At 47.3% G+C, this 25,453-nt stretch overlaps 1 protein-coding gene across 1 annotated transcript; it reads left to right on the top strand.

The window, feature by feature from the left end:
• The first annotated feature begins 6,534 nt into the window (after positions 1–6,534).
• LOC147222541 (uncharacterized) lies at positions 6,535–25,220 on the top strand. The gene is given in 10 exon segments (XM_086167579.1): positions 6,535–6,717; positions 7,590–7,712; positions 7,793–7,962; positions 11,783–11,838; positions 11,930–12,068; positions 12,151–12,278; positions 17,472–17,622; positions 19,250–19,427; positions 22,468–22,732; positions 24,093–25,220. Coding segments are annotated over 10 exon segments (2,148 nt in total). The 3' UTR covers positions 24,848–25,220.
• Positions 25,221–25,453: the final 233 nt, after the last annotated feature.

Below are 25,453 nucleotides of genomic sequence, written 5' to 3'. Positions count from 1 at the left end.
ATTACAGGCAGGAAGCAGAAGGGGGTTTCTCTTCTCATTTAATGTGACCGCCAAGGAGCTCGCCAAGTCCTGCAGGCAGGCCAGCATTCCTGTGCACCAACGCAACACACACACACACACACACACACACACACACACACAGGGACATAACTCACAATTATACTGCAATGCATGTAAACGTTATGTATTGCAAAGCGAAGAACACACATGCGTGCACAAAAGCTGGCATACAAGTAGACGTCTGGCAGTGGGAGTGACCTTTTCTGAGCCACGGCAACACACACACACACACACACACACACACACACACACACACACACACGGGAGAAAAGGCATCGGAGCGTGGCGGTGGCGAGGCTGCACGATAAGCCTCCCGAGGTCTTATTAAATCACATTTGTTTTTCGCCGCTCACTCATCCCGCCGCGCCGCACAGCTGTTGGTTTTTCGCCGGCTTCCTGTCCCTCATCCGTCACTTCCTTCCATCCGTGAACCACGTCTTTCACCTCCACCTTCGCTTTTTCCTTCCAGATCCAGCCTGACACCCTTCCAGGGCTCTCGGGGAGGACGTGTTAGCACCTCGTCCCTCATGAATGCGTCGCCGCCGTGTGTGTGTGTGTGTGTGTGTGTGTGTGTGTGTGTGTGTGTGGACAATCTGGCGGGAGTGTGAGCACGAAGACATGGAATCGGGCCGGTGCTGGGAAGATGAACGTCCGTCCTTGGTGTTTTCGCAGCGTCTTGGATTCTGCCGAGGTGAAACCGCTAATGGCTAACCGTGAAACAGTTTTGCGCTTCATTTCTGAAGATCCTGGTTTGGTGTTCATCCATCTTCTTCTGGATGGTCCAGAGCGGGGAGATGTTTCACCACGGTTGGGAGTCCTGTGTTGACGTATTCCAGACCCTTTCTTCCTTCTCTGGTGAACAAGATCTCGTGATACTCGGTTCGACTCTGCATCGGCCCGTTGTGCTGAAGAAGTTGGAGCTCAGGTCTTCCATCGCTCCTCCAAATCCAGAGGTTCTGATCAGGATGCCTCCCTGATGAGATGATCCAGGAGGAGGCCCTCAGCACCCATTTGGCACTGTAGTTCCAAGAGCCTTTTCAGAATCAAGGACATCGGACCTTTCGGACCTCAATTCTTAGAGCTATCTTAGCTCCTAGTCCAAGGCTGGGTCTTTGCATGTTTCCATGAGAACTCATAGGCAGGAACTTCTTGCAAGCAGCACTTTTGAAAACTTCTTCTACAAAATGGACAGAAGCAGCAAGACATTGAGCGACGAGAAGATCCAAGCTCTTCTGGCCTTCTGCTGCGCCTCCAGGGCTCGCAGAGGAACGGCTACATTTCCGTTAGTTAGCTAACGTGTTCTTCACACGGGGAAACAGCGCAGGGAGACACCTCAGCCCGTCTGATAGTCCACAATTATTATTCCATGAACGCTGTGGCAGCTTCCATCTCCATGTTGTCCTTCCTTGTCCTCTTCATCTTCATCAGTGGTTTGTTTTTGAGCATGGAGCTCAAGGTGCACGTCGTGGACCCTTGAGGCTACACAATGCCTCACAATGCAAAACTAAAAGGTTCCCCTCGAGGAAGGTACTTCCTGGAACCAAATTCAAGCTGGACACTTCTTGGAACTCTTCTGTCCAAAAGCAGCTCTTTGGGCAACAAGCTAGAAATCCATTTTCCGGAAGGCCGGAAATCAGAAAAACGAAGAGACACTTTTGTGACCACCCACTTCCCGGGACCCTACCTGCTCCTGTACGAGAGGGTGTGCAGAGGTTTCTTGGCGTAGCCCTCATTGACCCATCGGTCCTCCATGGTGCCTGCAGGACGAGCATACAAGTACAGGGTGCGTGAAGGGGACGGTCAACCTTGCGGCCGATGCAAATCTAGGAACTCCTCTTGTGCGACTTCTGCTCTCCATATGAGGTCATGCAAGATTTTCTGAGAAGGTGTCTTTGCACGGATTGAAGAGCTTTGGGTTTCCTTCATCTAGGCTACGAGACTACCGCTCAAGTCAAAGGAAGCGGGTATACAGTGGCCGTGACTTTGCAAAAGTCAGAGAATACGTGCCCATATTTGGAATGAGTACATTTGCAGGTTGACGACAGTAAAAGCCTTCGTCATCCTCTTCTTCTTCATCGATGGTTTGTACTTGAGTGTGGACCTGAAGGTGCACGTCATAGATCTTTGAGTTACACCGGTCCAAACCGCAGTCCATTACTGCCTGTGGGAATGCAAAACTAAAAGGTTCCCCTGCATGAAGCTACTTCAAACCAAATTCAAACCTTCAAACTTCCTTGAATGAACCCCGAGCTGAACAGTTCTTCAAACGCCCAAAGATGGTTGGGTGGACGATGGACTTCAAGACCGAGGGGCAAGAGTTAGAAGGTCACACTCTGCAGATGTTCACTCCTCGTGGATGCAAATGACTTCCCAAGGCAGGTCCAACATCTCCACCACCAGAAAACACCGCTTTTTGATTAAAGTGAGATGACTTTATTAAATTAAAGATTTGAGATGAAAAATAAAAGGACGTTGCTGCCGTCGTCACCAAAGCCAGAGACCAGGATGCTGGTTTTCGCAAGTGTAGCGTAGCGTAGCAGCTAGCATGCGTTAGCTTTGAATTAAATATCAATCTGTATGGGGTCGACGTGTTTCCACAAAAGTAACCCTAGAGGGTGGAGATGCCGACCGCAGTCGCTCAGTTAAAGGTTGTGTATGTGTGCTATGTGTGTGTGTGTGTGTGTGTGTGTGTGTGTGTGTGTGTGTGTGTGTGTGTGTGTGTATCAGGTTACGCGGCGGATATAAGGCTCTATCCCCTATCATCAGCTGAGTGAGGAAGAATTGAGCGGTAACACACTGTGCAATCTGACCCCGATGTGCTCGCACACACACACACACACACACACACACACACACACACACACACACACACACACACACACACACAGTAGCACAAACACAGTTCAACGTCAGCCTCGTCGCTGGTTTCCATTGATCACCGCTGTCATAACGCGAGTGCCTGCGTTCCATCAAACACAATATCGCTTGCGTTCTCCTGGTGTTGTCTGAGGAACATGGAAACTATCATGGGATGTCGACCAAAAGGACACATTTTTGGAATCCGGACAATGTTTTTACGACGAATTAATCGCTATGTGAAGGGAAAGCGGCGGCTGATCCGCTGCACGCTGACCTCCGGCGTCTGCGGAGGGAGGACAGAATGAGCCTGAGGAGACGAGGAGATGTTAGATGGTCCTCAGCTCTCCTTCATGGCTTCTTTCTAGCAAGGCAGTGGTCTGACGGCCTCTTTAGGTGCAACGGCAGAGGTTATACAGGGGAAAGAGCAGCAGTTAGCGCTTCCTCCTCTCAGCAAGAAGGTCCTCGGTTCTATTCCCACAGAGAGGCTTTCATGTGTGGAGTTCCTCAATGTTCTCCGAGCTCCTGCCACAGGCCAAACACATGGAGGAGGTTCAGTGGAGACCCTACATCGTTCAGACGTCTGAATCAGAGGGTGAATGGTTGCATGTCTCTATTTGATCTGTGAATGATTAGATGTCGTGAATGTGAGGGTGAATGAGAGCTGGGATCGGCTCCAGTCCCGACCACAGACCTGACTGCAGAAGATAAGATAAGATAAGATAAGATAAGATAAGATAAGACAAGATAAGATAAGATAAGATAAGATAAGATAAGATAAGATAAGATAAGATAAGATAAGATAAGATATAGTTCATTGATCACAGCAGCACAAAAATGGTGATATCAATAAATATGAGTATAAATATGAATAAAAGAGACAATTTAGACATAGCAGAAGACATCCACAAATACATAGATAGTTTGAGTAAACAACAACAAGGATAAAAATAGACAACATAAAAAAAAAGACAGCAAGGGTGAGAATAGATGACTGAAATGACGTCAACAAGGATGATAACAGAAATGGTGACAATAACCATGACAAACGTAAACATAACATTTAAGTTAAAAAAAAGTAATTTAATCGACATAAGCGGCAATGAATGCGTGAACGGACCAAGACCTTCGCACAGCAGCCTGTCTGGATGCTGAACTCTCTTCCCACAACACCCTGCCGAGGTTTAAGGGGGTTGTAATGCTAATAGCATTAGCATAACATGCAGAAACTAGGTCTAAGTGGGTTGTGATGCTAATAGCATTAGCATAACATGCATAAACTAGGTCCAAGTGGGTTGTAATGCTAATAGCGTTAGCATGACACGTAGAAACAAGGTCTAAGCAGGTTGTTATGCTCATAGCATTATCATAGCATGCAGAAACAAGGTCTAAGCAGGTTGTTATGCTGATAGCATTAGCATAACATGCAGAAACTAGGTCTAAGGGCTAACCCTTGTATTCCGATTCAGGTAATCCCCCAAAAGTAGGTCCTTTGTCTCAACAAACACCACATCCATTAGCATAACAACCCCCTCAGACCTGGATTCTGCCGTTCAACTCTGGCATTCACATAACAAGCCGCCAAACCCAGACCCGCCCAAAACCCTGCAGTTATATTGGAAACTCCCCGCAGGTCAGTGAACCTGAAGAAGCCTGGAGGGTGAAACATCTTCAACATCACTCCAGTTGCCATAAAAAGAAAATTTTGACAAAAATTGACTCCTGCTAATTTGTTCTCTGTCATTATTATTGTTTTGTTCCTTTCATGTCATTGTGCCATTTTGAGAAATGTCTTCATTTTTCTGTATGTCCAGTACATGTGGAGACTAATTCCCTCACAACTACCCTTCTTAAGAATAAGAATAAGAATAAGAATAAGAATAAGAATAAGAATAAGAATAAGAATAAGAATAAGAATAAGAATAAGAACAACTTAATTTACCTCAAAGGAAAATGTGCCAGAGTTTCGAGTAGAACATAACAATAATAAATAATAGTAGGAAATTGTATAAACAGTAAAAAAAGGGGGGGGAAGAATAAGAAATACAAATAAAACTATAAAGTGTCAAAGTCAAGGCTATAACGTGTTTTAAGGTCTTAAGTGCAAAGATTAGAAGATTTCCTGCTGCTGAAGGAAGAGGAATTAAAAAGTCTGATAGCCTCAGGTAGGAAAGACCTCCTGTGGCGTTCAGTGGAGCTCCTTGGTGGTATCAATCTAAGTTTCTTAACTAAATTGTTACCAAAGCAAGAAGAAGTAAATAGAATTTAAAAAAAAAAAAAAAAAAGTAGAAAATTTGGGAGAAAGAGACACTAAGGTGAGGAGAAACTCAGGCAGGCAGCTGGCCGAGACGCTCTGGAAGTTCATAAATGTGTTCTATGTCCCCTCACTGGCTCCCGGTAGCCGCCTGCATCAAGTTCAAGCCCCTGGTGACCTGGACAACCCCGTCTTATCTCCAGGATGTGGTCGACTGTCCATCCCAGCCCTCCGACCCCCCGGCTGCCCATCCAACCGGTCTCGGCTCTTCTCGCTCTCGGCTCCTCGGTGGTGGAACAAACTCACGAAAAAGGTTAGAATGGCGGGGTTGCTGCCCATCTTTCGCTGTGAGCTGAAAACATACCGCTTCACCAAGCACTACCCTGCTAATCACACTTTGCCCCCAATTCTTCTTCTTCTTCTTCTTCTTCTTCTTCTTCTTCTTCTTCTTCTTCTTCTTCTTCTTCTTCTTCTTCTTCTTCTTCTTTCGGGGTCGCCACAGCGAGTCCACTTTCTCCATCTCACCCTATTCTCTGGATCCTCCTCTCTCACACCAACTACCTTCATATCTTCTCTCACTACATCCATCCATCTTCTCTTTGGTCTTCCTCAAGACCTCCAATTCCAGCATCCGTCTACCAATATATTCTCCATCCCTCCATCTGTCCATGACCCGACCATCTCAGTCTGGCTTCTCTGACCTTCTCTCCAAAACATCTAACATGTGCCGTTCCTCTGATAGACTCATTCCTGATCCTCTCCATCCTGGTCACTCCCAAAGAGAACCTCAACATCTTCATCTCTGCAACCTCTAGTTCTGCCTGGTCATTGTAACAGTTACTTTGCCCCCAATGGAAAAAAGAAAAACAAATAAACGATGAAATGTATGTCTGTATGTATATGGTTCTGAGACGGCCATGTGGTCGGGTGATCACTTCTGACTTCTGACCACTGATACTTCAGATCTTCAGCGACTGAATTGCACTTTTTGTAAGTGTCTTTAAGAGAACGCCACGAAACCTGGCTTGAATGTGGAGTCCGCGTGGTTACTGTGTAGCTCGGAGTATCGGTGTGTACCTTCCCGTGTGTGAGCGGTGCGGGGGGGCGGCGGTGTAGAATGTCCTCCTCGCGGCCGGCGCCGACCTGAGAGCGCCGCCACGTTAATCATCCACTAACCGGGGCCGAGACAGAATGTGTGGGGGCCGGCAAGTGTGACGCACCTGCTCTCCGGGAGAACGCCGCCGTGATGGGGTTGTTTCTGCACGACGGCGTCCGGCGGATTTGTGTGTGAGAGAGCGCGTGTGTGTGTGTGTGTGTGTGTGAGACTACCGGGGTGGCCACATGCTGCTCTGTGCCAGTTGGAGATGCCTGCTGCTTCGGTGAAGCTCAGCCTGGAGGCCCCGGCGCCCTGCCTGAAGGTCTCCAGGGAGCTGCTGCGGAGCTTCCCCCACTCCAAGCGCGTGGGCTCCTACCTGGTGGGCAAAATGATCAACAGGGGATCGTTCGCCAAAGTGATGGAGGGGCTCCACATCGGCACGGGGGAGAAGGTGTGTGCCAGGTTATTGTGGGATGCATCGAGCGGAAGCCTCCGGGGTCTGTTCTCGAACCGCTTCACGCGTCGGTGGTCGCGTTTCTGTGGAAACACAACTTTTACTGCATGGACCTGAAGTAAGAGGGGGTCGTTTTGCTTCAAGTTCATCGGTAAAATGTTATTTTTGTGGTAACTAGCATGGCTCTACTGTGTAAAATCAGCAGATCCAAAACTTTTAGATTTTTTTCTTCTGTATCATTGGCACTATTTTTGTTGTAGTATATTATCATTATTATCATTTTCCATGATCTACCTCTTACCCAGCACTTGGGATGCTGGAATTATCATTATCACTATCATATTATTATTATTGTTATTATTATTGTTGTTGTTATATAGTTCGTGTTATCACAGTTGTTATTATTATTGTTAATTATCATTCTCACCAGCCATTCTGGCAGTCTGTCAATCATTGGGACTACTTTTCTTAAAAAAAAGACATTAAATCCTTGTTTATGTCCTTTGAAAGAATCAGGAAAAACAACATTTACATCGTAGTTGATAAGAAATGTAATCATGTCCTGCAGCTGGACACACAGTGCAGTGTGTGTGCGTGTGTGTGTGTGTTTACACACTGGAGTAACCTGGTCGCCGGGACCCCCCGGTGTTTTTTTTTTTGTGTACCTGGTCGGGTTGCTATGGAAACGGCAAACACGTGGCAGCCGGTGTTTGCTCCCGGGACCGAAGAACTCGCCGTCGTTGATTTTCGGTCCAGACTTGAACCGATTTTCCGCGCACGTTCTGTGACGGTGCAGCTGCAGGTATCTCAGGAGGCTTCTAAAGTGGTGCCCACGTGTGACCACGGTTGTGTTGTCTGGACGCGTCCAGGTGGCCATCAAGGTCATCGACAAGAAGAAGGCGCGGCAGGACTCGTACGTGCAGAAGAACATGAAGAGGGAACCTCGAATCCATCAGATGGTGCGGCACCCGCACATCGTGGTCCTCCTGGAGGTAAGAGAAACATCGAGAACTTCAAGATCTTCTCGAAGCTAACGCATGTGTGTGTTCATGTGTGTGTGTGTGTGTGTCAGACCCTGGAGACGGAGAACAGCTACTACATGGCCATGGAGCTTTGTGCCGGAGGAGACCTGATGGACAGGATCTGCGAGAGGAAGCGTCTGGAGGAGAAGGAGGTGCGACGCTACGCCCGGCAGATCCTCTCGGCCGTGGAGCACCTGCACAAGCACGGCGTCGTGCACAGGTGAAACCACACACACACACACACACACACACACACACACACACGATGTTGTTTGGTTGACACCGTCGCCATAGCGATGAGGGAGCAGAGCTATGAAGAAGAGGTCATGTTTGGTTTAGATTCCTGCCGTCACCCGCGGTTACGAGCGCCATCGGGAAAGTGTCACGCTCAGACGGGAACGGCCAATCGGTGCGCAGCGTCGGGTCACATGGGGGTCACATGGAGCCTTCTCTGCTGCCTGGAAGTCCATAAGCAGAAGCTCATTAAGCCTCCATCTAACCATCTTCTCTGCATCCTCCTCTCTTCCACTTCCATCCATAAACCTGGTCCTCCTCTGGAGCTCCGGCCTCAGCCTTCAAGCCAGATCTTCCCCGTCCCTCCTCGGTCCACGTCCAAACCATCTCACTCCTGACTTCATCACCAGAACATCTGATGGGCTCCTTCCTGATCATCTCCTCACTCCCAAAGAGGAACCTCCTTACCTTCATCTCTGCTGCCTCCTGTCTTCTCCTGTGTGTCTCCAGACCAGACACCATGGACGCCCTCACCATCTTCTCCACTTTTCTCCAACCTGCTCACACATCTTCATCCTCCTCCTCCTCTCCACCCTCTTTGTCACTCTTCACTAGTGACCCCACCTTCTTCATCTCCACCTTCTGGAGCCCTCAGCGTTCCTCTCTCTCACACATACACACACACACATATACACACACATACACACACACACATCATGTGTCACTCCAGCTAACCTCCAGAGCACACCTCCACCTCTAGATGTTCCTCCACCTGCTCCCTTGCTCTCACTCCATATCACAACATTGTCTGCAAACATCAGAGGAACTCGAAGTAGGTGTTGGTTTCCCGGAGGGTATGAAAGTGACACGTGTGTGTGTGTGTGTGTGTGTGTGTTTGTGTGTGTGTGTGTGTAATGTTTAGTAGGGTATTAACAAGGAGAGGGAACGTCTTGGAGAACTTGGAGAGGAGCGGTGTGGGAGCTGAAGGTGTTACTCTAGACTTCCTCTAGTGCTTGTAGGTGTCACAGACCCAATAACCCCCGCGTCCCCTCTCACACACACACACACACACACACACACACACACACACACACACAAGGACACTGCGCTTCACACACCATGTTCTGCAGAGCTCTGGGTTTTGGGTTTAAGACCTTGGCTCCTCCGGAGGTGGGAATGTGATTACCAGGCAATGACCTCATCACCCGGCGCTGGCGCCATGATTCACACATCATCACGACATCACGGACTTCCTCTCTAATGAAGTCCCTCAACGACGTCGCCCTCGAGAGTGACACACACACACACACACACACACAGGCACGCACACCCGCAGCCGTGCACACACACACTCCGCCACAGTCCCACACAGAGACGATTAAAATGGAAATAAATGGAAAATTTGCACCTAAACGCACCTCCTGCCACCCACACACACACCCACACACACACCCACACACACACACACACACACACCCACACACACAGTAGGCCTCACTGTATACATCCTCTATTTTATAACAATATCTGCTCTTTCATTTATTCTATTTTATTTTTTTGTTGCCGTTTCCTGGCGTCGCTGCTTCCACGGGAAGATGGCCGACTCCCAGCCTGTAGTTTATGGGGGGACGGCTCTCCTTTCCCGACCGCAGGTTTTCATTTGGCCGGGTAACGTGGTCGGTGGCGGCGGGAGTGAGCGGCTGTTCGTGACTTTTGGAGGTGAGGTTGAAGAAGACGGTCCGGTGGAGGTGTTTGGATCAGACTTGCAGGGTTCGTCTTCAGCGGGGTTGATCAGGATGTGACGAGGCCTGGGGGATGGGAGGGTCTCTACGGGCTTCAGGGAGGATGGAAGAGAGATGTTCATTTATTCGTTTCGCTTATCGTGGCTGAAATCGGTCATAAGGCCATATTTTGAGACATTCACCCTCTCATCCACATGTTATCTGGAGATGGAAGAAATTCACTCTGTCATTCACACAGCGTACAGACACTCTGTCATTCACATGTTATATAGAGATGTAAACAAAAACAACTTTGAATGTGATACAATTCATTCATTCACGTTACATAGAGACACACAACATTCACCCATTCACATGTCAGAGTCATAAAACGCTCACTCTTTCACATTTCATAAACAGATGGAAAAAAATCTGCTTTCTCATTCATGCCTTATATAGAGACACAAATTCACTTATTCACACTTCATAAAGAGATGGAAAATATTGACTCACTCATTCACAAATATAGAATTTGAAAAAAAATTCACTCAATCGTTCGTGCCTTGTATAGAAATATACAAAGTTACCCACTCATTCACACCTGATAGAAACATATAACCATTCACACACTCATTCATTCACATGTCATTTAGAGACATAAAAATTCACTCACTCATTCACATGTTATCTGGAGATGGATAAATTCACATGTTATATAGAAATGTAAACAAAACCAACTTTGAATGTGATACGACAATTCAGTCATTCATTCATGCCACATAGAGACACACAACATTCACCCATTCACATGTCAGTCATAAACCGCTCACTCATTCACATTTCATAAACAGATGGAAAAAAAATTTGCTTTCTCATTTATGCCTTATATAGAGACACAAATTCACTCATTCACACTTTATAAAGAGATGGAAAATATCGACTCACTCATTCACAAATACAGAATTTGAAAAAAAATTCACTCAATTATTCATGTCCAAAATAGAAATATACAAAGAGTCACTCACTCATTCACACCTGCTGACATACAACCATTCACACACTCATTCATTCACATGTCATATAGACATAAAAATTCACTCACTCATTCAAGACTGATTCAAACATCACATATAAACCAATTAATTCACTCGCTCATTCAAGACTGATTCAATCGTCATATATAAACCAATTAATTCACTCACTCATTCATGCTACATAGACATACAACATTGAACCATTCGCACATCAGTGGCATAAACCACTCACTCATTCACACATCATAAAGAGACAGAAAATCACTCAATCATTCATGCCTAATATAAAGATATACAAAGATTCACTCACTCATCCACACATCATTGAGACTAATATAGAGACAACAATTCACTCACTCAGGAAACACTGAATGTCCCGGCGTCTGGAAATGTACCGCCGGTCATTTGGCCTCTGCATTCTTTCCTGTCACGCTCAGTGTCTGCGCCTCCTCAGAGACGGAAATGTCCCATCATAAACAGGAACAGTTAAAATACAATACTCGTGGCTCACTGCCTGCCGGTACCTTAGCATGCTAGCTTAGCGGTACCAGACGTGCGATCCAGACGCTACCCAATCGTAAGGACGCAAGGCCTGGATAGAATGAGCGTGGCTCGACTCGCGCCAAACGCGGGACATGAGAGTGTCTGTAGAGTTTGGGCAGCAGACTTCAATTTGGCATACATGTCAGGGCCACACTGTGACCATAGCTTTATGCTAAAATCATTAAAACATCCTCACAGAGATGATATCTATCGATCCCGTGGCGTTTGCCCAGCGCCGCGGAGAAAGCGGAGTGTTGCCCTTGGCCGGCGTCTGCACTTTCCAACTGCCCCCCTCTGGTTTTGGACTCGCCGGCTCGGACCCCTGTTTTTCTTTGCCCCTGTCACTCCATTCCAGCCCGACCCCGTCTCATCTGGCTCCACGTAAGAAAAGCCAAGTAAGGCTTGTGGAAGCTCTTAAAACCGAGAAGTGCTGAAGTGAAGCTCTGTGAAAGACTTCCGATCCAGATAGCATCATAAAATAACCGGGGCTGTTATTCTTCTTTGGCAGAGACTTAAAGATTGAAAACTTCCTGCTGGACGAACATAACAACATCAAGATCGTAGGTACGCCGACGATCCCCCGCCGGTTCCTGCGCCATCGCCGAGTGACGGACGCATCGGGACGCGGCTGTTAAAATGCTAATGTTTCTCGCAGACTTTGGCCTCAGCAACACCCTGAAGGCCGAATCCTTCTCCCTGGAACTTCTGAACACTCAGTGTGGAAGCCCTGCCTACGCCGCTCCGGAGCTGCTGGCCCACAGGAAGTACGGGCCCAAAGTGGACGTCTGGTCTGTGTAAGTGATAAAAGTCGGGGAAGGGCGATTCCACTCCACGCCTGCGTAGATACTCACCATGTGAATCCATGTGTGCTCGTAGAGGCGTTAGCATGTTTGCTATGCTGACCGGCGCGCTGCCCTTCACCGTGGAGCCCTTCAATATCAAACAGCTTCACCAGAAGATGGTCAACGGGGAGATCGCCAGCATCCCCGCTGACGTCAGCAGAGGTAATTTCTCCTTTCTGGATTTTTTTTTCCTGGAAAACCCGATGGAACCCGCCGATGACTCCATTTTCCGACAATCCGTTTTTGTTTTTTTTTGTTTTTTTACCCGTGAAGGGGGTGTCTCTCTGAACTCACACAATGGCTACTTTCACCAGGGGGTGAAGGAAAATCTGCTGCAGCCGAGACTTGCATCACGCTCAGCGTGCAAAAGTTAACCGTGACGCCGACGTCGAAGCGCCACCGAGCGTCGTCGCCTGGTCGTTTTCTCCGCTTCTCTTCAAAAACTGCACCGTTTAGATTTATTTTAATCTCATTACAACATTTCCAACGTTTGCAGTCCCTGCAGAAGCAGCTGGAGTTCTTCAGTCACTTGGTCAAACTCTGTGACCCTGTGAGCTTTTGTAACGTTTCCATAGAACACCAAAACATCACAACCTAGCGAAATCTACAGAGTAGCTTATTCACCATTTGACCGGCAGCAGTTAACAGGTTATGTTTAGAATCTGATATCAGCTTTCTTCATAAATGCAAACTGTAGCACACAAAAAGCACATTTAATTCAAAAAAGAAGTTATTATGGTTTTACCTTTACTTAAAAACGAAGTCCATGTGCAACTCGTTCTGAGCAAAAACATCGATAACTTGATAACGGATGTTTATAGAAGATTATACGTCATCCTGAGGCAGGAGAACTGTGTGCCTCACTTTGTGGCTGTTTTGCAGACGTTTTCTGAACGCTCAGCACAAGAAACTAGTGACACACATACAGTTGTTGACAAAAAACACTGTACGTTGGAAGCGTAGTTCATGTAGCAGAAGTGTTTAAACATTTACAGAGAGACAGCGATCCGGTCTTCAAGCAAAGCCAGTGGCAGTCAGCCGTCATTGTGCAATCTATGTTGAGGCTCGACAGTCCGCGGCCTCACCGCACATCTCTTCTTAGTATTTGAACAGTAAGTGTGAAAATCCAGCCATTTTGAATGAAAAACAAAGCTGCTGAAGTCAAATGAAAAATACATTATTGTGCAAATCACTGATAAATATAATCATTTCATTATTTTTTCAGTTTACATTTTTTTCTTTCGTAGATTGGCAAGTGAGGCACTGCCTCTTCTGCCTCCCCTGACTGCACCTCACTGAGCGTGAAAACACACGGTCAGCTGTTCATTCACTCTCTTCGTTGGCTGTGTAATATTTAGTCAAGTCAGATTTTATTTTTACTGAGCCAAATCACAACCAGGTCGTCAGATGACGCACTCTTTCGGACCATCGACAGAAACCTGGGGAAGGACCAAAGATCCCAGCTCAATGTGGGTGGCCTTCTGCCTCGACCGGCCAACGGTTCATGCGAATAGCTGAAATGATGCTAGCTTTAATAGTCATAAAAGAAATAGCAATGATGGACATGTGGCGAGACACTGCAGGAAATCACGTATTTATTGTGGCATGTACAGTCTGGAAACCTGTTTCCCTGTGCAATGAAATTCTTACTTTGCCGTCCACGGTATATCCAGGCGTGACAAATAAATAATAATAGTAATAAAGAGAGAAGTTTATCACTGGCGCAGGACATGTATGCCAGCTCTGTGACAGCTGTGCTGTAGGGGTAACAGAGAAGTTGAAGGTGGAGGTGGGACTCCATCAGGGATCATCAGCTCTGAGCCCCTTCTTGTTTTCAGTGGTGATGGACAGGCTGACAGATGAGGTGAGACAGGAAGCTCCATGGACCATGATGTTTGCAGATGACATGGTAATCTGTGGTGAGGGTAGAGAGCAGGTTGAGGAACATCTAGAGGTGGAGGTATGCTCTGGAAAGGAGAGGAATGAAAGTGAGTCACGGTGAGGCTACAGGGAGTGGAGCTCAAGAAGTTGGAGGATTTCAAGTCCGGAGCACAGGAGAGTGTAAAAAAGAAGTGAAGAAACGGGTTCAGGCAGGTTTTGAATGGGTGGAGAAAAGTGTCAGGGGTACAAAGAGATAGAAGAACATCAGCCAGAAGGAAAGGAAAGGTGGAGGAGACAGTGGTGAGATGATCCACAAACACTGACAATGACCAGAAGACAGGAGGCAGAGCTGGAGGTCGCAGAGATGAAGATGTTGAGGTTCTCTTTGGGAGCGACCAGGATGGAGAAGATCAGGAAGGAGTCCATCAGAGGGACGACACATGCTACATGTTTGGGACAGAAGGTCAGAGAAGCCAGACTGAGATGGCTGGGTCATGGACAGAGAAGGGAGAGTGAATGTATTGGTAGACGGATGCTGGAATTGGAGGTCTGGAGGAAGACCTAAGAGAAGATGGATGGACGTAGTGAGAGAGGATATGAAGGTAGTTGGTGTGAGAGAGGAGGATCCAGAGAACAGGGTTAGATGGAGAAGGTGGATTGACTGTGGAGACCCTGAAGGGAAAAGACCAAACTAAAAGACGAAGAAGAAACATACTGATGTAATAGCGCAAGAAGATATGAAGTTCCCATCATGCACTGATGGAGGTACACGAGTGCAGACTGACTGGATCATGGGATCATCATCTCCTCCAGCAGCAGAAGCCTACAGCAGCAGCGGCGCGAGGCCGGCTCTCTGGAAAAGGAAGGTTTTTAAGCCTAATGGTAAACAAAGGGAGGGTGTCCACCACTCAGACGGAGATCTTATGATGGCACCAACATTGCCGGAGTGGAGAGTGTTTGCTTTGAGTCTAGACGGCGACTCGGGTGAGAAGCTGCGAGGAGGAACAATAAACAAGTGAAAGCGGCCTTGATTTAGAAGATAAATCAGTGCTTATTTATTATTATTCAGAACTTGGAGTAGAGGCGCCACTCCTCTGCGCCCACAGTGAGGATGGACACCTCCTCGGGTGAGCAGAACCTCCACAGGAGACCAAGGAGACCAGGGAACATCTCAGGGAGGATGCATGCATGGATGGATATCACAAAGAAAAGGAGGTTACCACTCCACTCGGTCCAAACGATCTACCATTTGAAGGACCTCCATTTCTTCCAGGGTGAATGCAGAGAGAAGCCCGGTCCATAAATAAGATGTTACCTCCTGAGCTATTTATGAGTGTAAATCCCATTTGTTTGGAGTTCTGGGGGTTTTAACCAAAGATGTGACGTCACGGTGGAAAAACGGCGGAAAGACAGTCGCGCGTATTTCTTCCATTTGTCGCGAACCGAGTCGCACAATGGCCCCATTGTGGAGTCGCCGTCTGCAGTAAAAGCCGGCCTCCGTGTTCCTCGCCGCCGGCCCATTACACTCTGACACGGCGCCGTGTCGCCGCAAACAAACACGGCTCCCGTTACTCCGCGGAGAAGCGGCGCGGCGCTGACGGGCCGAGACCAGATCAGATTAGCAGCTGTGTCGCCGCGGCGGGTGGAATCTGACACGGAGGCGTTCGTCCTGCTGCTGAGGTCATCTGAGTTTTCATAGGATCTTTTTGTTTTAGTAAATAAGGATGGATTTTAAGACAGCGCCGGTTTGACTGGAGACTCTGTGTTGTCTGGACCTTTGAATGGTTCTATATGCACATGAAGGAGAGGATGAATGTTTTATGTCCCTATATGACGCGTGAATGAGAGGCTGAATGGACGTACGTCTTTTTATGACTTGTGAATGACGGTGAATGATTGCATCTCTGCAGGACGCATGAATGACAGGGTGAATATTGTGTCTCGATGCGAATTGAGGATAAGAGGGTGAATGTTTATTTCTCCATATGAACTATGAATGACTGAGTGAATGTTTTTATGTCTCTATATGACACTTGAGTGAGCAAGTGAATGGCTGCAAGTGTCTATATGCATATTGGAGAGGGTGAAATGTTGCATGCCTTTATATGAATTGTGAATGTGTTATCTCTCTCTCTTTATATACACTGCTCAAAAAACAAAGGGAACACTTAAAAAACACATCCTAGATCTAAATGAATGAAATATTCTGATGAAATACTTTCCTTTTTACACAGCTGAATGTGCTGACAACAAAATCACACAAAAATGATCAATGGAAATCAATTGTATCAACCCATGGAGGTCTGGATTAGGAATCACACTCAAAATTAAAGTGTAAAAACAAACTCCGGGCTGATCCAACTTTGATGTAATGTCCTTAAAACAAGTCAAAATGAATCAGTGTTGCTTCCTGAGTGGACACTATGATTTCACACAAGTGTGACTGACTTGGAGTTACATTGTGTTGTTCAAGCGTTCCCTTTATTTTTTTGAGCAGTATATATCAGGGATGACAGAGTGGATGGTTGTATTTCTCCATATATCTTGTGAATGAGAGGGTGAATGGTTGTATCTCTACGTGACACCAATGACAGAGTGGATGGTTGTGTGTCTATATAAGAATTATGAATGACAGAGTGACTGGCTAATGAGAGGGTGAATGGTTGTCTGTGTCATTATAGTGTGAAAGACTACATTTAATTTGCAGCGTCAGCCCGCGAGAGGATGTTTTTGAGACGTTAAAAATGCACTCGGGTAATATTTTCTAATGAGCGCTGCAAAGATGAGGTCAGAAGGAATCCCCGCCTGGAGTGCAGCAGCCCTCAGCTCCGCTTGGCCCTTGCAGGACAGCTGTAAGTCACCGCTCGGGGTTGGTTTTCATTACGGGAAATTCTGCCTCCCAGCGATCCGCATTGCCAAGGCAAAGACACGAACGGCCGGGAGAGCAATATGGAGGAACACCGAGCGTTTTCCATAACATCAGCGCTGGTAGCTTCTGCAGTAAAAGTATCGACTGACAGACAGCGGGAAGCTAGCTCTCCTCGAATAACTCCCAACACAAATTGGAAAGGGGTCTGGCAGCGCAGGCAGCCGTCTTCCAGGAACCCCGACCGTCATCTTATCCATTGAAACTTTACACGAGAGCATAAATCACTCGCTTTCGCGTTGCATGAAACGAAAGCTTCGACCGTCGTCACCCTGCAAATGTACTCACTCCGAACGCGGGCTCGTTTTCTCAGACTTTTGCAAAGGCGCGGCCACCGTATACCCGCTTCCTTTGACTTGAGCAGTAGTCTCGTAGCCTAGATGAAGGAAATCCGAAGCTCTTCAATCCGTGCAAAGACACCTTCTCAGAAGATCTCGCATGACCTCATATGGAGAGCAGAAGTCGCACAAGAGGAGTTCCGAGATGTCCATCAGCCGCAAGGTTGACCGCCCCCTTCCAACACCTGTACTTGTATGCTCGTCCTGCAGGCGCCGTGGCCTTTGTGCTGTCTCTCCTGGAGCCAGATCCGGACAAGAGGCCCAGCGTCAGGACCGCCATGGAGGACCGATGGGTCAATGAGGGCTACGCCAAGAAACCTCTGCACACCCTCTCGTACAGGAACAGGTAGGGTCCCAGCAAGTGGGTGTCGAGGGGTCACCCGCCGCTCCTCGGTTCTTGTCCAAGCCGTACTTCTGTTCTTTGTTTTTCTGATTTGTCGCCTTCCGGAAAAGTGATTTCTAGTTTGTTGCCCAAAGAGCTGTTTTTGGATAGAAGAGTTCCAAGAAGTGTCCAGCTTGAATTTGGTTCCAGGAAGTACCTTCCTCGAGGGGAACCTTTTAGTTTTGCATTGTGAGGGAGCGCGGTTGGGACAGGTGTAACTCAAAGGTCTGCGATGTGCACCTTGAGCTCCATACTCAAAAACAAACCACCAAAGAAGAAGAAGAGGAAGACGACACAGACAACATGGAGGTGGAAGCTACCACAGCGTTCATGGAATAATGATTGTGGACAATCAGATGGGCTGAGGTGTTTTTCCCTGCACTGGATCCCCCTGTGAAGAACTCGTAAGCTCACCAACAGAAATGTTGCTGTTCCTCTGCGAGCCCTGAAGGCGTGGAGGAAGGTTAGAATCTGCCACGGCGTTCATGGAATAATAGCCACAGACAATCAGATGCGTGAAGTGATTTATCTTCTTCCTGCACTGCGAGGAACCTCGTTAGCTAACTCCAGACCTTCTTTGGGCCACGATGTTCCTCCGTGAGCCCCGGAAGCCCCTCTGTGGAGCATCAGGCCAGAAGAACTCGGACCTCTTTGTCACTTGGAACTCTTTGTTGACCCCTTTCTTGCGAGAAATCACCTGACCAGTGACCGCGGTAGGTTTTAATAATGGCGCTCTGAACTTACGAGTTCCATCAATCACCAAGCAGCTACATCACGTGACTTCCTAAGGAACCGTAAAAAGACGTCGCCTGGGAGTAGGAGATGCTTCTAGTCGCTGAAGTTGTGGTTCCTGGTTCCTCTTCTGTCCAAATGCATCAAGAAACCGGCCACGTTCCTGAAAAGGTTCTGCAAAAAGTTCCTACTATGTGAATGTGGCTCATGAAACCAGGTATTTGTTTGTATTTTTACTATCTGGAACAGCTAAAGAGCATTAATTGGAAGCGTGACCGCTCTGAAATCTGCGGTATCCTCATATATCATGCAACAAAAATACATTTGCTTTTGAGCACATTTGATGAACGGCGTGTCGTCAAACGGGCGAACTGTGGCCGTTACGTTTTACGAGCTGACTCGCCTCCATATATTGACATGTGCTTTTTTAACTGCAAGGTTGTTTTTTTTTCCTCGAATCACGTGTTTGTAACGTGAGCGCGAAGAGGCGCGACAAAAAAAAAAAAAAAAAAAGAGTCCCGCGGCAAGTATTACGACGTGGACAAAAAAGAACCGAGAGGAAAATAATTGCAATTGGATTTTTTTTTTTTTATTTCTCTCTCTCTGCGGTCGGCAGTGTGACAGCTTTGTGTATTATAGCGCGACTAAAAGGCTTTTATCACTTTACGCAGTGTGGAAATGCAATCATGTATAGCCACGCCTGGCAATAACGTCTTTCCCTAAATCCACATGAATGAAGCAAGAATTCGTTCCAGCTCCGGCTCGCAGTTTTGAAAATCATCAAACCAGAATCCTTCCGTCGGCGCTGGTTCCCCCGCCGTCGAGGGCTTTTTCTTTCTAAATCCCTTGAAATCCCCGAGTTTTATTTTTCCAGACTGTGTGCCGAGGATCTCGACTCGGCCGTGGTGACATACGTGACGGAGATGCTGGGCCACTCGTCGTCCGAGGTCACGCACGCGCTGACGTCCAACCGACCCTCCGCCATCATGGCGTCCTACCACCTCCTGCTCATCAAGAGCAACAGGAGCCAGAGAGGAGCGAAGGCCGGCAAGGTGATCGTTCCATCTCCCTGTTTGTGGTTCTTTTGTAGAAGATCTTTCCCCCGTATCTGCGTGGGGTTCTTCAAGGTTCTCCACAGCCCAAAAACATACAAGTTCATTGGAGACCCTTCGTTGTCCAGGAAGTGTTTCTTGATCTCCCGGTTAGGTGCTAGCTCCTGGTGACCCTGCCTGCAGGACGTTGTTAATGAATGAACATCTTCAGCTACTTTTTTAATCATCCATCCACTTGTTGTTCTTTGGCCTCGTCGTCATTGCCGTCGCCCTTTTGCTAAAAACGCTATCTCTTTAGCTTTTATTTCACGTGACGCTAAAGCCTCTTTTGATAGCTAGCAGACGTGTGGTAGAAGTGTTTTCAGAATCATTTAGAATAAAGAAAAAATTTATTTGTCCCGAGAGGCAACTGGGGAGAATATAGGGTAGCAGCATCAAGAATAAAAGAAATATATATACTGTAACACCTGGGGTACATTGGGTAGCGCCATAAAACTGTGAACATCAAGAATAAAATAAATAGATTAAAAAGAATAATATACATTTATGTATATACAGTATGTGTGTGTGTGTGTGTGTGTGTGTTTCCACATCAACGCCTTGAATCCCCTGGCAGAAGGTGGAGAGCAGTGACTGGAATCTGGCTTGCAGGAGAGAGGAGATCCACGGCGTGGAGTCCGACGCTCAGCAGCAGGTAAAACGAAAAACGATCGAAATCGTTGTCAGCCAATCCCGTGACGAGAACGAGCAGAGGAAATCGAAATAATCAAATAAATGAAATATTTGTGGCCGCCGTCATTTGAAAGAATCCGCCGCTGCGGCCGACAGCTTCTCGCAGCCCTTTGTTCAGAACGTGGAATCCAAAAGCGGCGGCAATTTGCAGAGAAAATGTTTAATCTTGAACGGCACAAACTGGAACGGCGCTCCGCTGGCCGGTCGGCCACAGTCGGCCAAGGACAATGTTTTAAAAGAGAGACGGTTTATTTTAAGGCAAACTGTCGCGGTTCGCGCTTCATCCCTGCGCCACAAAAAAGTCCACTTGGTAAAGAAGATCAGCAGATCTGCAAGGACGAGAGAGAAACATTGGAATTGGTCTTTGCACCCTCGCCTGAGCAGCAGCCTGAGCTGCGTCCGATCACAATCTAGCGAAGGTGGAATCCAATTCATTCTGCATTTCCTGTCAAGTCAAGTTGGGTTTTATTCAACGGAATTGTCTGATGACACTTTCCGTGTGGAGCAGGTCTGGAGCACTCTCTTTAACGCAGTGATGTGAACTCAGGTGAGGCAAGGGAAGACTCTGCCTCACCTGTCATTAAAAAAAAAAAAACAGTGGTAACGCAAGATAACATTTTACCACTGATCTGATTTATATTTTCTGCATGATTCCAATCATATTTTAAATGTTCTCAAGAACAAAATCGCAGAATTTGTGCATTTGCTAATCAAATGTAAGCCAAGGCGCGGCAGCCCGAGCTCTTCTCACAAACTGGGTTTGCAAGGCGCCTGATCCTTTCAGTTCCTCAGCATGGCCCTATTGAATGTTTGTACAAAGATCTATCATGTTATTACTGTCATTTCTGGATTATCGAGCGCACCGGAACATGAGCCGCAACCACTAAATTTGAAAAGAAGAAATGTTTTTACATATATTAACCGCAGATGTTTCCAAATGGTGCCAGTAAAATGGACGATCAAATATAACAGAAAAGTCATTGATGGCTTTATTTATCCTCCTCCTGTGCACTGAAACCACTGACGTCGGAGTTGAAGAGCTTCAGAAACTCTCCGTCACGAACTTCTTCCAGCCTTTGGAAACCCGTAGGACCTCAGAAAAGGATGCTCTTCCCTTTTGTGAATGATTTCTCCTCGCTGGTCATCCAAACCTCCCTCTCACCTGGGAGCGCCGCTTGAAACATTTAAAATATTAATTTATATCTAAATATTTTGCATGTCGTGCTGCGTTTTTGAGTGCCCCAAAAATCATCTTCTCCTTTGCATTGACCTCTTGCGTCCGTCTCGTTTTTGCACTTCCTGCTCAAGCGCTAACGGCTGTTAGCGAAGAAAAATCCATAGATAAGCTGCATCGTTGTGTAGCTGCAGGGTTTAAAGCATGGGAAAAAGTAGCTGTCCGGAAAATACGGTATATACACTACGATCTTCTACAAGCGGTGTAATATCTTTCGCTAAAGTGTGTGGTACGATAATTCTAATTATCTGGAAGTAAAGTCACAAGGTGAGGCAGGCAATGCTGTGCCTCACCTGGAGGGGGCGAATGCGAGTTAGCAGGTGCTACTGACGCCTGTCCCCTTAAAGGATAAAATAAACAAGATAAATAAAAGAAGGACTTTTACAACAAAATAACAGAGCTTTTTGTAGCGAGGTACTGTATATGCACGTGGACGTCATAGCGAAATAAAAAGGCCACAAATTGTTTTCAGTTTCACGAAAAAAATATAAGATGAGACTCCCTGGAACCATTGTAAATATCATTCCAAAGGACGTCAGTGCCTCACTGGGCTGTGAACCTCATCGCAAGCCACTGCTTTACGTGATTTATAGAAACCCGGTACCCCCCTGTGAGGAAGCACTCGGCGACAGCTGCAAAGAAATACTACCTTTGGCCAGTGAAGGAGCCTCGAACAGATCCCAGCTCAATGTGGGCGGCTCAAGCAAGAGGGTGATGGGGGTCCGAGGGTCGGGAGGGACACACACAAATTGTCTATTACTACTAATATCCGTAGTGCCTACAGTAGCGGAAACGCTAGCTTCTATGTTCATAAGATAAATAGCAGTGGTGGACACCTGGTGAGAAACTCGAGCCACAGCCCCTGGAAACCTGTGATGTGGAAGAGCCAAAGGGACTCATGAGAAGATGTGAGATTAGTATCATGCATCGATGGAGGGGCCTGGGTGTAGACAAGATGGAAATGAAAGAGGTGCATTTTGGGGTAGCCCCAAGTACAAGCCTCCTCAAAATGGCCCCAAAAAACTCCAAAAGGTTTGGTCTCAGACATCTTTTTCCATTATTGCCTCCTTTTAGAATGAATCCATCAATGAAAAAGCCGGAAAGCGCTCAGGCCGACCGGCCAAAGCTCAGCGAGCGGCAGAATGTCGGAGTAGCAGGAAGAGGCCGGAGCACCTCCACAACAAGGACTACTTAACGGACAATGAGAACCGGGCCCCTTCGCCCACCCTGCCCCCCCTGCTCCCCTCACCGTCCTCTCGGCCTCTGTTGGAAGGCGACGGCACCGCTGATGAGGAGGCGCCTATCGTCTTGGACACCAGGGATGTTTTGTTTCCAGAGGGTAAGAATTTAAAGCTTTTTTTGGACATATTGGAAAGCATTGGAGTGGGTAGGGGAGCAGCGCTGTCGGAGGCAGTGCTTTGAAGCTCACAGATCTTCTTGCATGGCTCACAAAAGAGTTTTTAAACAACGCTGGTTTTCAGATTGTGGATTTATTTCTGATATATATCCGCTAGATTTGTTACCAGACAGTGACGTTTGTAGGAACCTCATCCAGCTCGATGTAAGCTTTCAAGTTGGGTATTCTAATGAATTAGAATAAGGAGATGCCAGATCTCCTTCCCCTCCATTCATGAATATTCACTGAGGTGCAGACCTCCTGACTAGCAGTCCAACCTCAGCAGCCATCCCCTTACCCAGATATTTATCCTTCCCCTGTCCAAGTCCAAACCATCTCAGTGTGACTTTTGTGGTGTCCCTCTGATGGACCGCTGATCCACTCCATCCTTCTCACTCCCAGAGAAAGAGGAATCCTCACCTCTTCATTTCCTCTGCCTCCTGCTCTACCTCTTGTCTTCTCCTCAGTGTCTCTAAACCAGACAACAAGACTACTTTGTTCTCTACACCTTTTCTTTCATACCCTTTTATGGTACCTGACACCTTTTCTCCACCCTGTCTGTTGCTGCTGACCCTACAATCTTAAACTCCTCCACCTTCTTCATCTCCACTCCCTGTAGCCTCACAGTTACACTTGGATCCCTCTCATTCGCACAGATATATTCTGTCTTGCTGCATTCCTCTTCTTTCCAGGAGCATACAACTACCTATCTAGATTTCCAGATCACACCATCTGCAAACATCATAGTCCATGGAAATTCCTGTCTATCCTCATCTGTCAGTCTGTCCATCAACATGGCAAAACGAGAAGGGGCCCAGAATTGAGCCATGATTTAGTCCCACCTCCACCTTGAACTCCTCTGTCACACATACATCACTGCTCACCACTGCCTTGCAGCAATCATACATGTCCTGCCCCACTCTGAAATACCTCTCTGCCACTCCAGACTCCCTCATACAGTCACAGCTCTTCTCTTGCCGCCCTGTTGTAGGATTTTTACAGATCTGCAAAGGCACCTTGCAGCTCCTTCTGACCTTTAACGTACTTTTCTATGGCATACTTAAAGCAAGTACTGCACCGGTACAACTCTTTCTTGGCATTAAAAATAGCAGTGAATCCCAGTACTGTCACGTGAAGGCAGTTTTAATAAATATAGCATCATGAGGTTCTTACAAACAACTAGCCCTGATTTTCACATTGGAACTGTTGAATAAGAGATGTTGGAAGTAACTGCATCTGCAGGTAAAAGAGACACAGCCACCGCAGCCTCCTTGTAGAGAGACATTCTTTATATTTTTGCTAGTTTTCAGAGACGGGGAACTTGTCCATCTTTCTCCTCCTAAAAGTTCTGCATCTCCGCTCTGTGACTCCGCCACTTGTCACGTCCCCCCACCTGCCGAGACCAACAGGGACGGCGGCCCGTCCAGACCCGTCCCACATCTCAGGACCACGAAGTCGGACGGTGCAGGTGACCCAGCGCCGGGCTGCTTCCATGACAACCGTCACCAGGGTGATCACTCTCACCACCTGAACATCAACGAATGTCTGGAGAAGCTGCAGACATTTTACTCCTCAGAGAAGAGCAGCACCTCCCCGCGGACGCTCCCGGATCCGGACGTTCACGCCGCCCATTGCTCGGACCACTCGGGTGCCATGGAAACGACACCCAAATCCCCGCCTGTACCCTTGCCCCGGCTACGGAACGTTGCTTTCAAAGATGGACGAGGCAGGAAGATGACATGGGTGGGGTTGACCCGACCCGGACCCCAGGGACTCCTGGTGAACGGGTCCAAACCTCCCGCCTTCCCCTCACAGAGGCAGCATACTTTGCTCATGAAGAGCCTGAGGCAGGAGAGGGGCAGGAGACGGGAACTGTCCGATGCAGGAGCAGGAGAAAAGGCCACGGCAGGAGGAGCGACCAACGGCGCCAAGAGGAACTCGGTTCAGCTGAGGTCGTCCCTCCAACGTCGGGCGGCGGATCTGAATCTGCCCCTCCTTCCTGCCTCCCTGCAGACAAAAACAGACAGGAAGAGCCAGCTACACAACATGGACTACTGAGGCTCGGCAAGCTTCCTGGGACACTGTTGGGCCGAGGAAGGGAAGAGCTTTGGCCTCTTCATCTGGACCAAGAAGTAGCCCCGTTTACTGTGCAGTGCCAAACAAATGTACCTTGAATGACACTGTTCCTTATCTTCTGTCGGTGTTGTTACTCTTGTTACCCCATCACATCCCGGATAGCTGCTTTTGATAAGTATTTTTAATTTCTATTATTTGAGTACATATATATATATGTGTAGAGAGAGAGCGAGAGGCTTTGGCCAAAGCCCTTGCAGACAAAGAGTTCATGTGACATAGTCCAGTGTGGCAACTACTTCCTGTCACTCAATCTGGGGATCTTTTGGACTTGAACGTCCCATCCAGACGCCGGTATGTTGTTCAGTGTTGTCCATCTTCTTAGGTTCTGACACCAGATAGCATCAATCCACTCCAGTGAGCGGAATTGTTGGATTTTGAGTCATTGGTCTTAACATGTGAATCAAAATAATCTTGCAAATCCATTAATCTGGATTAATATGTTCATCTCGACTGGCCTTTAATACGGGGGAATTAGAGAAAGGGGTTGATAGAGTACAAAAGCATTCTGGTTTTCCTTTGCAGGCTAGT

This window comes from Fistularia commersonii, chromosome 20 (genome assembly GCF_037954325.1).
Source record: "Fistularia commersonii isolate RoL2024-O1a breed Wild chromosome 20, RoL_Fcom_v1.0, whole genome shotgun sequence".
NCBI lineage: Eukaryota > Metazoa > Chordata > Actinopteri > Syngnathiformes > Fistulariidae > Fistularia > Fistularia commersonii.
The sequence above is the reverse complement of the archived record's forward strand: the minus strand, read 5'-3'. Positions and strand labels throughout refer to the sequence as shown.